Genomic DNA, 14,959 nt, shown 5'->3' with positions numbered 1-14,959 from the left:
CGGCCATCCTTGCAAATACACTCGATAATTAAGCCTATCTGACTACAAACACATAGTTATCATTAATTGGCCAAGTACACTCGACAGAACCACTCAAGACAACCATCACGTGACTTTTTTTTCTTCCTAAGATGTGCCGTCAGAGAAAAATTTATCGACTAACTGTTATGTCTTTGCATCATGTTGCACCCGTGACTGACCTAAAATATACAAACAGTAAAGTTAATTGTGCCCAAGTGTCGCGGTTTAAAAGTTTGCTGGCGATATTTAATTTACCATATTTCTATTTCCACGTCCGCTGTGATTCCACTCGCCATGGCCATATTTGTGCTTCCTTCACCCATTCTGCTCGGACCCCGCAAAGTGTGCTGTTAGTACTTAATGTATACATTTTTTTTTTTTTAAGATTGTATTTTCGGTGTGTTATAGCAAACCCAAAACTTATATTTTGCTAGGTATTGGCTGATTGATCATAAAGTATCGATGCTACCGATACTGATGTTGTATCAAAAATATCGATCCTCACACAAAAATATCGATTCTAACATTAAAAAGAAAAAGTAGTGATATTATTATTAGGTTACGTGAACATGAACAATAATCATCATCTTCAAAGTTAAATAAAAAGGATTAGGCTATATTAGCAAATACTTTTGCACGGGTTGGGAGGGTTACTTTTGAAATGTGTCCCTACAGATTACATGCTGTAAAATGTCATTTGTAACGTATTCCGTTAGATTACTCAAGGTCAGTTATGTATTCTAAATACTTTGGATTAATTCTTCAGCACTGTTAGATTTTTTTCACCATTTTTGACTATAAAAACTCTGATAAAAAACGAAATATCGTATGCAGCAGGCCCGGACTGGCCATCGGGAGCACCGGGACAATTCCCGCTGGCCTGGCGACTAAGTTGGCCTGCTGCCAGCCAGCGGTTTTTTATTTTATATATATTTTTATTATTATTATTATTTTATATTACTACCTTTACCAGTGTTCATTTTTGAATTTGTCATTCAATAAATTATTATTAATATTAATAACAATATAAAAAAAATCATGAATCTGTTAGTCTTGACTGGCAAGGCTACGATTCCACTTTACGCCTCAGACAAACGGTTAAACAGAAAATGCGAGCAGCACCCGATGATGGAGAAAAAGCGGCCAGGTGGAGCAGAGAGGGAAAGGACAAAAAAAAAAAAAAAAAAGAAAGCACTCCAAGAAGAAGCAGCAAACTGTTGCAAAATTACTGACCTGTTCAGGGCTTCAAGTGCAGGTCAGTTTCATATGTAAATACTTTTTTCTTCGTTAACTTAGTATTGAACTGCTAGCAAATGTAAGCGGTAGCGCCCGTCTAACGTTACATTCGTAGAGAAATCAAAACAAATGAGTGCACACAGAAAACTCACAGAAGAAATGTACTGAGGTAAAAATTCTAATTGTTGTTTTTTTTATTTATAACATATGATTTAGTTTAACATAACACAACTAAGGAAGCTGTTTTGCTGAATATTAACAAGGTTGAAAATGTTACATTGAATTTATTGTTCAATAAACAAGTAGCGTAGTTAATATTTATAATTAAGTTACTTACATTTTAGACACAAACAATATGAACTGTTTTTGTTCTATTTCACCGACTAAAATAGTTCCAAAGGAAAGATACAGCAGTGTTTTGTTACTGAATGATTCAGCGTTTTGAATTAATCTTTTGTATGAATGACTCACTAATTAAGATGGTCACTTGCTGCCACCTATTGGCGGTTTAGTTTAATGTTTAAGTATTGCGTTTTTTTTATATTCAAACATTTATTTAAAACATTAATCTCATAACATTATTTATTGCAGTTGTAATTGTAGTGCACAGGATGTTATGTGCAGACCCATTTGATATTAAGCATGCTTTACTTCTAGGTTGGTTGTTTATGTTTTTATGTTATGGTCATACTGTGAAATAAATGTAATTTAGGGTTGTCCGTGTTTCTAAATTTTATTTGGGTGCATAGGATGGCCTGGATGGGTGTAGGATTTCCCGGCTTGAAATTGTGTCCCAGTCCGGCCCTGGAATGCAGTGTTGTTTCTAAAACAAGATAAATCAAATTGATCTTATTTTAAGGATTTTTAGATATTTTTACAAGAAAACAATAAAGAAAATTATATCCATCCATCCATCCATCCATCCATCGTCAACCGCTTATCCTGTGTACAGGGTCGCAGGGGGCTGGAGCCTATCCCAGCTAACATTGGGCGAAAGGCGGGGGACAAAATTATATATAAAATAATATTATTTTTTGCCCTAATATCAAAGGTCTTACTAGAAAAATAGAAATTATAATCCAACGTGAATTTTCTTAATAAAAATATGACTTTTAACGTGCATGTAAAATGGCTAGAAATAGCATTTTAGCTTAGCGTAAATCTGACAATTTACACAAGGTTTATTTCTATTTCTTCTGCTCCAAACTTACTTCAAACTTACGTCTCTGTCTGCTCGTATGAATGTAACACATCATAAGAAAGTGTTTCACTGCTGTTCAAATGGACTTTGGATTGCATCATTTATATGTTTAAATGTTTTCCATCTGAAAGCACTAAATATTAAATGAAACAAATGACAATAAAATGTAAAGTAACCTCTTCAGTAATTAAAATACTTTTTGAATGTAACTATTCTGATGACCAATTATTTAAATTGTAACTGTAGTGGAATACAGTTACTTATATTTTGTATTTTAAATATGTAATCCCGTTACATTCTTGTGCAGGATGGGAAATATTTCTTCTTCCGTTCATCTTAACATGCATAAATGCTGAAAAACACAAGCAGACCAGCGCTTGTGCTGTCACAAGACTTGTTCAAACAAGAGGGATCAGTGCCTTGTAGAGGTAACGATAGGAAATTAGAGAAACAACTTCTTCTGGAGTAAATACATGCTAAAATAACAACATATCTAATGGTGACATTTCTTATAATGAGCTTGTGTGTAATTGTTTTTAATAAGTAAGTAAACAAATATTTAACCATGGGTTTACTAAAGTAATATTTTAGTAGTAACCATGGTTAATTGTGTGGTAACTATGTTTTAAACTAAACTATAGTTACTGTAGTGAAACCATTGTTAATTTTTGTAAGGGTAAACAAAACAGAAGTCTAATAATGTTCTGTTTAGGCTCACAAATGTAAAAAAAAAAGAAAAAGAAAAAAAAGTTATGTATTATGACAAAAATTATATTTTAAATGACCCATTTTACCCCAAGAAATAGCAAAAAAAAATAAAAATAGAAGTACCATTATTGTATCGCATCGATGATATTGGACTTGAAATTATTGGTATCAGATCGAAAAGAAAATAAGTGGTATCGCCCATCCCTACTTCTTGACTTCTCATTTAATAGCCGCCCCCACTACTCAGCCCGGAAGGCTCTATGGTTAGGATAATGGATGTTCATAATGTATCTTACATTATGAACACGCATAAGATAACCATGATAAACAGTAGGCCTATAGGCTACCACATGACACAGGATCTTCTTAGTGGTCTTGCAATAATTAGTATCAACCATGTGATTGCTGGGCAGACATGAGGAAATCATTGATGATTTTGCATCAATGAAAACTTTTAGGGGATGGTTACATTTTAAATGAAGGATTAGGTTTAATAGCACAGAGTAGCAGCAATTTGTAAGAATTCTGCCATATACTTTATTTATTGACTGTATAATTTAATTGTGCATTTTAAGTTATGTACTGTATATACTGTATAGTGTTAATGTTAATAGAATGTGCTATTTATTTATTGCGTTAATCTCTAAGGGGCGTTTAGGGTGGGGGGTGGGTTATCAATTTACTATTTTGTTTTTTAAACTAGCAGGAATGTTCAATTAAATACAATTGCTCGGTTAAATGCTTAAGAGCTATTTCATTAGCTCTATACCATGCAATGTGAATCAACAGTTGGAAGTACTGGATCTGCCATGGGAGTCAAATTAATTTGCACGTGGACGCACAATGCGAGGTCACGTGACCCACAAGAACGCGCAATAGGCAAACTGGCCAGCTGAGGTCGGAACTGCATACTACTTTGACTATTTCTGGAAAATATGGCAGAATTAATACGGGTAGTATGGGTGGTATGCAATTGCGAACTCAGCCGAGGTGTCTGCATATCAGTACTGGGTGTTTTCAAATCTGTGGGCGTTTTCAAACTGGCTGCGTACACGATGCGCGCGTCCGGGGTTAGGACGACCCTCCCGCGGCCGCGCGAGCCTTTATCACGGGTGCGAGACGCACACACAGAGGAGATGCGAGACTATCCTCTAAAGACGAGCGTTTATTTGAACGTGAACACATTGAACCTCGTTTTGGTGAGCAGATGGCAGTATTAATGTCAGTTCGTTTGCGGTTGATGAATTAAGAAGAGGAGCTCAACTCTGTCGTTTGTTAGTACACTGCCCAGTTCAAGTTGCGCGTGCGGTGCATGTGTGTAGTTGGAACGAACAATATCGAGCTCCACCAGAACAAATATTTTAGGATGCCGTCATGGAACAATATGTGCGGCTTTACGGCAAGCTCCTGATGTCCACCTGCCGCCAGACGATAAGCGTGAATAACTGTTGTCTTTTATATACCTGATGCATTTGTCATGTTTTAACTTGTAGTTATTTTATTTTGGCGTCTCGCCTTGAATTTGAAGAAAGTGCATGGTGGATTTGGTGATGTCCAGATGACACTGCATCAGGTCAGACAGTGATGCAAACGCATTTATTACAAACCGATAGTTTTAATCAATTGGTGAAATACGGCTGGATTCTACACTGTTGCATTGGAAGCTGACAGAAGAATAGGAAGTCTTTGTTTGCGAACATTGTTCATCTAAAAAGAGGATTAAAGACAACACTGATTTGGGTGTCCTGACACAAACGAAAATCCAGATTCAACCATGGCAAATGACTCCATCCAAGTAAGTTGTCTGTACAATATATGTATATATATATATATATATATATATATATATGTATATGTGTGTGTGTTTATGAGTCTGGATTTTTGGATTTACTATTTATAAGTATGTGTCTGAGTAAATGTTTTTTAAAAAATTTTTTATTCTATATTGATATGACAATATTTCTCCCAAATTCCAAATTAAAATATTGTCATTTAGAGCATTTATTTGCAGAAAATGACAACTGGTCAAAATAACAAAAAAATATGCAATGTTTTCAGACCTCGAATAATCCTGATTTTCAATCACAGATTTCATGTGTCTTGGCATGCTCTCTACCAGTCTTTCACATTGCTGTTGGGTGACTTTATGCCGCTCCTGGCGCAAAAATTCAAGCAGCTCAGCTTTGTTTGATGGCTTGTGGCCATCCATCTTTCTCTTGATCACATTCCAGAAGTTTTCAATGGGGTTCATTCAGGTCTGGAGATTGAGCTGGCCATGACAGGGTCTTGAGCCAGTGCTCCTCCATCCACACATTGATTGAGCTGGCTGCGTGGTATGGAGCATTGTCCTGCTGGAAAAAACAATCTTCAGAGTTGGGGAACATAGTCCGAGCAGAAGGAAGCAAGTTTTCTTCCAGGAGAACCTTGTGCTTGATTCATGCATCCTTCACAAAGACAAATCTGCCCGATTCCAGCCTTGCTGAAGCACCCCAGATCATCACCGATACTTTACCAAATTTCTCATTGGGTGGAAGACACTGTGACTGGTTTAAAGGCCTCTCCATGTCTCCGTCTAACCGTTAGATGACCAGGTGGAGGATCTGTGATGATCTGGGGCTGCTTCAGCAATGCTGGAATTGAGCAGAATTGTCTTTGAGAAGGACGCATGAGTCAAGCCACATACAAGGTTATCAAGATGTGGATGGAGGAGCACTGGCTCAAGACCCTGTCATGGACAGCCCAATCTCCAGATCTAAACCACATTGAAAACCTCTTAAATGTGATCAAGAGGAATATGGATGGCCACAAGCCATCAAACAAAGCTGAGCTGCTTGAATTTTTGCTTCAAGAGTGACAAAGTCTCTCAACAGCAATGTGAAAGACTGGTAGAGAGCGTGCCAAGACACATGAAAGCAGTGATTTGAAAATCAGGGTTATTCCACCAAATGTTGATTTCTAAACTATTCTTAAGTTCAATTAATATTGTGTTGTTTAAAAATGAATATGAACTTGTTTTCTTTGGATTATTTGAGGCATCTTTTTTTGTCATTTTGACCAGTTGTCATTTTCTGCAAATAAATGCTCTAAATAACAATATTTCTATTTGTAATTTGGAAGAAATGTTGTCAGTACTTAAAAGAATCAAACAAAAATGTTTATTTTACTCAAACACATACCTATAAAATAAATAATAAATCAAGATAAACTGATAATTTTGCAGTAGTCTCATAATTTTTTCCAGAGCTGTATAAATAAAAAAATCTGGTGAAGTAAATAGAACAGAAAAGTTTAAGTACTTTTTTACATTGAATAAGCTGAACCTGAAAATATTAGGTAAATTCTACTTTTGTCTTTAATTCAAATGTGGTAAATGAATTTCATGTAAATATTATTGATGATTATGTTATTTCGCAATGCTTCATGTTTCAATCCTAAAGTAGAAAACCTTGCTAATTTGAGTAAATTTTACTGGTAAATAAAATAAGTACATCTTAATTTTTTGAAGCTGTTGTTCCTACATCAGCTTAAATAATGAATGAGCTTGCATGGTTTCACTGTTTGCAAATTTATTTACACAATTTGTATTGTTGTTTTTACTGTTACACTTTGTTAATTCTTGTTTTGTGTAATATGATGTTCATATTCTTCTACTCATCAACATTATTTGTTCATTGTTACCATCATGTTTTTGCACCAATGTTGAAAGGATAATTCACCCAAAAATAAAAATTCAATCATAATTTTCTCATTCCATCCCGGATGTGTAGGACTTCCATTCTTCAGCAGAACACAAGTGAAGATTCTTAGAAGAATATTTCAGCTCTGTAGGTCCTCACAATGTAAGTGCAGGTGTGCCAAGATTTTCAAGCTCCAAAAAGCACATAAAGGTGGCATAAAAGTAATCTATATGATTCCAGTGGTTAAATCCATGTCTTCAGAAGCGATATTATAGGTGTGGGTGAGATACAGATCAATATTTCAATCCTCCCTCAATTCTCCCTGCCCAGTATGTGGCAATATGAAGGAATGCTCTGAATCGCCAAAAAATAAAAGAAGGTGAAAGTGAAGATTTATAGTAAGAAAAAAAAATACATAAAATATTGATCTGTGTCTCACCCAAAATTATAATTTTGCTTCTGAAGAAATTTATTTATTTAACCACAGGAGTCATATTGATTTCTTTTATGCTGCCTTCATGTGCTTTTTGGAGCTTAAATCTTTCAGGCATCCATTCCCTTGCATTGTAAGGACCTTTAGAGCTTAAGTATTCTTCTAAAAATCTTAATTAGTCCTGCTCAAGAAAGAATGTCATGCACATCTGGGATGGCAAGTGGGTGCGAAAATGATGAATGTTCTGTACATGAGATGTACATGGTATTTAAATAAGAAGAGTTGTATTGAAATGAACATTTTACAAGAATGCTATGTACATCAGTAAGTAAAAGTTACTGAAATCCTTTTTTTACAATAAATTATAATTTCAATTTGCTCTCTAACTTAAATATTATGTCATGAAATGTATACCATTATCATTTAGAAAAACAGTTTGCTAAAAATTAAGTAAATATTTAAGTCTTATTTTTTTCAGTGTAGAAACCTGAAAAAAAGTGTTTCACAAGACCTGTTTTATTGTACCAAAATAATCCCATGGATTTGGGGTTAGACGATAAATTTGCTTTTAAGTCCCTGCAGATGCATTCACATCATGAATTACTCAAGTTCATCTGTAAAGTGATGGAGTCCCCTACCCACCCTTATGTGAGGGGTCATTTTGGTGGCTAAACATAGAAAAAGTGTTTGGGCTGTGTACATTTATATTTACAGCAGTTCATCTGAAAAGACCTGTTCGGCCCGAGAGCTTGAAAGTTCTGCTTTGTGTTAAATGCCAATATTTATGTTTTCCCAAACACCCCTCTTTCAGAGAGTTGTGTGTCTGCAATCCATTTTCACAGTGACATTATAAATTAAATGATGGTAATGTCATGATTTAGGCCTTGTATACATTTCCTTCATACTATTTAATGGGTTCTGGAAAGTCTTTAAAGACTTCCTGATTTATCTAACAGTTTTACATGTCTTGCTGTTTATAGTTTACTCAATACAAGCCAGATTTGTGTTATGTAACCCGGGCACGTAAGCTATCCAGATATTTTGGCAAAAATCAAAAGTGTCTGATTATAAACAGTTAACAAAAATTATAACAGGCCATCAAAGAGGTACAGTAATGTGAAGCACTAATTAATTGGTCAGTGCAACAATATTCCCATTATTATTTTGACATTTAGGAACCTTTCTGTGTACATGTTTATAGTGGATGAATGTGAGTGATTATGTTCAGAGGTAGTGGTCAGACACAAATGGAAAACACACCAACAAAGTAATGATACTCATGCACAAATTCTCTGTTACATAAATTGTCTCTCCTACACAGTTAGAATTAACAATCTTTTGTGGCATAGCCTCATACACGCTTGTGTACACACTTAGGATGACTAAGCAAAAGCAAGTCATCATTAGGAATGTAAATGTGATGTCAGCAAGTTCAACTGAAAATTCTCATTATTTACTCATGATTAATCCATGTCTTTTGAAGTGATCCAGATGATTTTAGGGGGAGAACAGACCAAAATATAACTACTTTTTCCACTATAAATCTTGATCGGGGAGATTTTGTGCCGTCTCCTGCTGTCTATAAAACTCTGGTGGGTGTCTTCATGGAAAACACTAACAAACATTGCACTCAGTGGATTGTCATTTGTAACTACAGATCTCTGCAATAATAATAAAAAATATTCCATTGTCGAATAGTCGCTTGATGTCATTTAACATAACTTGAGATCATATAAAACTATAACGATAACACGTGAGACGAGAGGAGCATTGCAGCGATATATCTTTATTTCATCCTAAAAGTTCATATAATATGGGAGCGTCCCATGTAAATAAACACAAACTCCAAAACTGTCATTCTCCGTGTGGGCAGAGCCGCTTCAACCAGTCGCAGAAGTGACCCAATCTGAGCGGGAGTCGAGACCGGGAGTTCTGCCGGCTGATGTGCACTCTATGCACAATCGTCTCTCACTCCCGCTGTCTGCAGCCCGCAATGTCATCATCATGAGATCATCATGATAAGATCAATCTTCTGTGAAAAATAACAACAACAATAAAACGTTTGTGTATGTATATGTATATTAGACAAATGCTTATCAATGATACTCTTATGGCTAAAATGTTTACAGTGTTCAGTGACTAAAATGTCAATATGACTAAATGTTACTAAAATATGACTAAAATTTCAACCATTTTCATTGACTAAAACTACATTAAAATGCCCAGACTTTGTCAACTAAAACTTGACTTAAAAAAGAAATGGGATAAGGTTGATTAAATATGATTAAAAACTAAAAATGACATTTGACACAGGACTAAGACTAAATAAAAAAAACAGATGACAAAATTAACACTATTATTCAGTTGCCAGAAATCTTGAAATCATGATGGTGCTTTGAGTCTGTAATGGCAAGATGTAAAGAGAAAAAGGAGTTGTATTTTGGTCTGTTCTCACCAAAAATGGATTTGATCGCTTATGAAGGCATGGATTAAAGGTCTATTCACACCAGAATCATGACGCATTTACACAAACTTCTGACGAAAGGTGTATTCACACCGAGACTGAGACCAATAAAATGACAAAATCCTGATTGGACCTTGTTCAGCTATCAGTGCACACGATTAATATATTTAATGCTGTTAAGGCATTTATTTACCTGGCACACTTGTTTTAATGTTATTTCCAAATGTATGAATATGAGTGAAATGAGTTAAGCGCACTGTTGCATTAGAATATGCTCTCTTTACATTTGCACATGTATTTTGCTATGAATATTCCAAACGTAATCCCGAACCGAACTACTTTTTATTTTTATGCCTTTTAACACAAGGTACATTACTACAGTGATATAAATACACATAATATACAATAAGTAAAAAACTGGTATAGAAAATATGATTCGTAACATTAAACATTTTATAAAAGAAACCACGGGCTATTCTATATTTCATTACTGCGTGTTTGTATTGAATTCAGGGTTTCTTGTATGTAAAAAAAAAAAAAAACCCTTTGTTATAGGAATACATTGCCCTATATAATTTTTGCAATAAAAATAACATTGGGATTCTGCAGTTAATTTGCTACACTTTAAGTATTTCAGGTGAAAAGTTTGTGATATTTTACTACGCGTTTAATCCAAATGTATTGCCGAACCTTGTTGCTATTTTTATCGTAAGGATAATATAACACAGTGATATACATATAAAAAGGGCACGTTAAAGGAATATTCTGGGTTCAATACAAGTTAAGCTCAATTTAGAGCATTTGTAGCATAATATTGATTGCCACAAAAATGTGAACTTGCCCCTCCTTTTCTTTAAAAAAAAAGCAAAAATCTGAGTTAGGGTACTTGCAATTGAAGTGAATCGGGGGCCACATTTTTTTTATGTTTAAATTCTCTTTCAAAAGTATAACCACGAGGCAAACAATATGCATGTAAACATGATTTTAGTGTGGTGAAATCACTTACTAAACTTTTTTGTGTTTAATTTTTAGACAATTATCCAACTTTGTTGCCAAGACGATGTAATGTCATCAAAATGTAAAATTACTGCAAAAATTACAATTTAAACAACATTACAGGTCGAATAATACACAAGTTTTAACAATCACTTTTAAAAAATAATAAGCTTCACTTTTCAGTTTTAACCACTTAAAATTGGCAAAAACATTCAATTTATGCAAAGAGTCAATATTTACAGTGTTGGCCATTGTTCTTCGTAACCTCTGCAATTCGCTCTGGCATGCTGGATATCAGATTTTGGGCCAAATCCTGACTGATGTCGATCCATTCTTGACTTATTAGTGCTCTGATTTGAACACCATTTGTGGGCTTCTGCTTGTCCACTCGCCTTTTGAGGATTGACCACAGGTTCTCTATGGGATTAAGATCCAGGGATTTGCCTGGCCACGGATCCAAATTTTCAATGTAATGATCTCCTAGCCAATTCATTATCACACTTGCCTTGTGACATGTGCTCCATCATGCTGGAAAATGCACTGGATATCACCAAATTGCTCCTGGATCTTTGGGATAAGTTCCTCTTGCAGGACGTTTTGATACCATTCATTATTCATGGCAGTGTTTTTGGGCAGAATTGTGATAGAGTCCACTTCCTCGGATGAAAAGCAACCCCGCACATGGGATCATTCACATTTTCTTCAAAATTTATGTCACTGCCAATACTTTTGGTTACAGCTGTATATAGGGCTGGGTATCCTTCAAAAATGTAGATACCGATACCTTGACTTCGATACCGGTTCCTAAACGATACCAATTTTGTAAAAGATTACAAATATTACACATTACCTCAAAAAAAATTTGGTTTTATTTTTTCAGTTTGTTGACTTTTCTTTTTTTTTTACAGACTCAAAGACTCATCTCCTGAGCCTTCTAGTCTCCTCATGCCAGGGTTGGCAGGGGCAGATGCTATAACATTAATGTGAAGAGGAAAACAAAACAAGAAAGTCCCAGTTTATAGGACTATTCCACCATGCACAGAAACGTTAATTTAACATGTACACAAGCATGTACCACTACAAGTTAGCCAATTTTGTTTGTTGGTTTGTTTGCTAAACGTTAACCTTACCTGTCGGTGTCCCAGTCATAACGCCGCTGCATTCATCAATAGTTTTGGAGTAGGACTCGTGTGGTGGGCATTTTGAAGGAGGCTCTGTGGCAGGAGGACGCTGAGAGCATGACTGCACCGGCTCGGTCTTCTTGCAGTCGAAGACAGAGCAACTTTCTGCTCTTAAATTTATTCCGTGCACTGTCAAGTGCAAGTGACCGGTGTTACCGGTCTTGGCAGCAATTATCTTGTTGCAAATATTGCATTGCGCTCTATTGGCATCGAGCCTGGTGAAATGTAGCCACACTTTTGATGTCTCCATATCTTTTACATCTATGAGGGTTGAGACGCATACACACTACAGCCTCACGTGTGAGCCGCGTCTCTGGGCGTAACCGGCGTAAACTAGTGTTTTTCCTTGATGCCTAAACATAGCCAGTCACCGACACTTTTTGGATTTGGGCACATCTAGCATGCTACATCCTTATCACGGACATTGACGAGATTAACCCCTTAGGTACTGAAATTTGGTATCGAACGTCAAGACATTTTTCGATAATCTATTGTTTAGAGGCAATTCGGTTGGTGCCTAAAATGTATCAAACTCGATACCCAGCCCTAGCTGTATATACTGTAGATAGAACTGGATTGCTGACGCAGCAGTAAATTGCCTGCAGGAGGTGAGGCCACCGGAAGTGTTCGAGCAGCCATCTTGGTATGATCAAACTGTCATTGAGCGTCAATGACTGGCAGGGTGAAACACCCCCTTTTCACCATCTTCGACCTGTGGATACGACGGTTGCATTTCACCCTCTAGTGAAATATTTTTAATTTGCTCATTATGGATAATTTACGGCACGAGGTGTACGTGGATTGTGATCCTGTGTGCAGTCTATCAGCGCAGCACAATGATCACCAAAGTGGGAAAAATTTGTAATGCAAGTAGAAAAACTGTAAAATCTGCTTGTTTAGGGTGACAATATGTCCTACCCCCAAAAAGGAACGAAAAAAGCCTGACCGGGATTTCTAAATCGCCTGAACTGCTCAGGATTTGCTTTTTCATATTGAAGTGCTCTCTGCAGTCACACATGGATACATGTCATAAATATGTGTTCGTTTGTCACCTAGCGTATAATTTTAATTTGAACCAACTTTGCGTGTTTCCCTCTCTGCGCGCCCGCTGCACTTATGATGGAGGGAAAGAGAGCGCTCGCTATTATTCAAGTGACCGTGAGTACTCATTCATCTGTACAAACAACAGTACGCATGTATAAACCCGATGGGACCACGCAGCCATCATACCGCTCAGGAAGGAGACACATTCTGTCTCCTAGAGATAAACGTAGTTTGGTGCAAAAAGTGCAAATCAATCCTAGAACAACAGCAAAGGTCCTTGTGAAGATGTTGGAGGAAACAGCTAGACAATTATCTATATCCACAGTAAAACGAGTTGTATATTGACATAACCTGAAAGGCTGCTTGGCAAGGAAGAAGCCAATACTTCAAAATCGCCATAAAAAAACAGACTACAGTTTGCAAGTGCTCATAGGGACAAAGGTCTTACATTTTGGAGAAATTTCCTCTGGTCTGATGAAACAAAAATGTAACTTTTTGGCCATAATGACATCATTATATTTGGAGGAAAAAGGGTGAGGCTTGCAAGCCAAAGAACACCATCCCAACCGTGAAGCATGGGGGTGACAGCATCATGTTGTGGGGGTGCTTTGCTGCAGGAGGGACTGGTGCACTTCACAAAAAAGATGGCATCATGAGGAAGGAAAATTGTGTGGATATATTGAAGCAACATCTCAAGACATCAGCCAGGAAGTTAAAGCTGGGTCTTCTAAATGGACAATGACCCCAAGCATACCTCTAAAGTTGTGGCAAATTGGCTTAAGGACAGCAAAGTCAAGGTATTTGAGTGGCCAACACAAAGCCATGACCTCAATCTGATCTGATATTTGTGGGCAAATCTGAAAAAGCGTGTGCGAGCAAGGAGGCCTACAAACCTGATTCCAGTTACACCAGTTCTGTCTGGAGGAATGGGCCAAAATTACAGCAACTTATTGTGAGAATTGTGAAAGTTTAAATGTATTTGGCTAAGGTGTGTGTGTAAATTTTTGACTTCAACTATATAAAGGAGAGGAATAAACACAAAAGAGTATGCTGTGCATCCCGAGATAATTGTATTCAAAAATGTAAATAATCTCAAGAGGCATCCAAAGCATTGTATTCATTAGTGATCACCTCCGCTTCAGGCGTGAAATGTCTCAAACACAACTGCAAATTCCCGTTATTACTCATTTTATAATGTAAATTCAAGCCAGCTGACATGTAACCAAGGAAGTTTGGTTTAAGGGTCCATAGTTTTGAAGGAAAACAGACGAAAATACACCTTGCCATCTTCGCCAACATGCGATTGGGGAAAAAGGTCTTAAAGTCTTAATTTTGATTTTAAAAACTCTGCAGCAACCCTGGATATGGAGAATATGAAAAGTTTGTATACTGTTAATGTGGTGTTTCACATGCTACAACGCAAAGGGAAAACAGCGCAAGCTGTGAAACGGTCCTTATTATAATTCATGGCAGCAGCTTTTCAGTTCCACCTGCATAGGCATATCAGTAATAGCGCTAGTTATTAGATGTGGTGTAATTCAAACATCTTTATTAAATATTTCCCAATTAAAAAGCATTAACAATAGTAGCACCTGTAGAGTCCAGAAAGATGTGCTCTTTCTCCACTTTCCTTTTAATATCTTGCCCTCATGAGAGGGCGCGTGAAGAGTGTGTGTACCCCTCATTAACGTTCAAGCAACATCAAGTGAAAAATTAACTATTAATACAATCATCCAACTAAATGAAAAGGCAGGGAAGAAATGTATAAATGCAATAATTCTTTATACAAGATTAAGATACCATAATATAATGTATTAAATATAATGCAAAATAAAATAGAAATATAATAAGTTTATGAAATAATTACAATGAATCAATAACCAAAAATGTCACATTAAGTTTAATTGCACCTATGGGTTATCAATTTGTCTTCAGTTTGACACTTAAGCTTAAAATTCAAGTAACAGTGACAGTTTGCAGAAAGCTTACATATAGCCA

At 36.2% G+C, this 14,959-nt stretch overlaps 1 protein-coding gene across 1 annotated transcript in view; it reads left to right on the top strand.

Moving 5' to 3' along the window:
• The first annotated feature begins 4,311 nt into the window (after positions 1-4,311).
• Positions 4,312-14,959, top strand: part of LOC127652213 (serine/threonine-protein kinase N1-like) — a 65,382-nt gene continuing 54,734 nt past the window's right edge. The window contains exon 1 of the mRNA XM_052138348.1: positions 4,312-4,961. Coding sequence (XP_051994308.1) covers positions 4,941-4,961 — 21 coding nt within the window. The 5' untranslated portion in view covers positions 4,312-4,940. The remainder of the gene's footprint in view (positions 4,962-14,959) is intronic.

The sequence above is a fragment of the Xyrauchen texanus genome, chromosome 11 (assembly GCF_025860055.1).
Source record: "Xyrauchen texanus isolate HMW12.3.18 chromosome 11, RBS_HiC_50CHRs, whole genome shotgun sequence".
NCBI classification, from domain to species: domain Eukaryota; kingdom Metazoa; phylum Chordata; class Actinopteri; order Cypriniformes; family Catostomidae; genus Xyrauchen; species Xyrauchen texanus.
The sequence above is the reverse complement of the archived record's forward strand: the minus strand, read 5'-3'. Positions and strand labels throughout refer to the sequence as shown.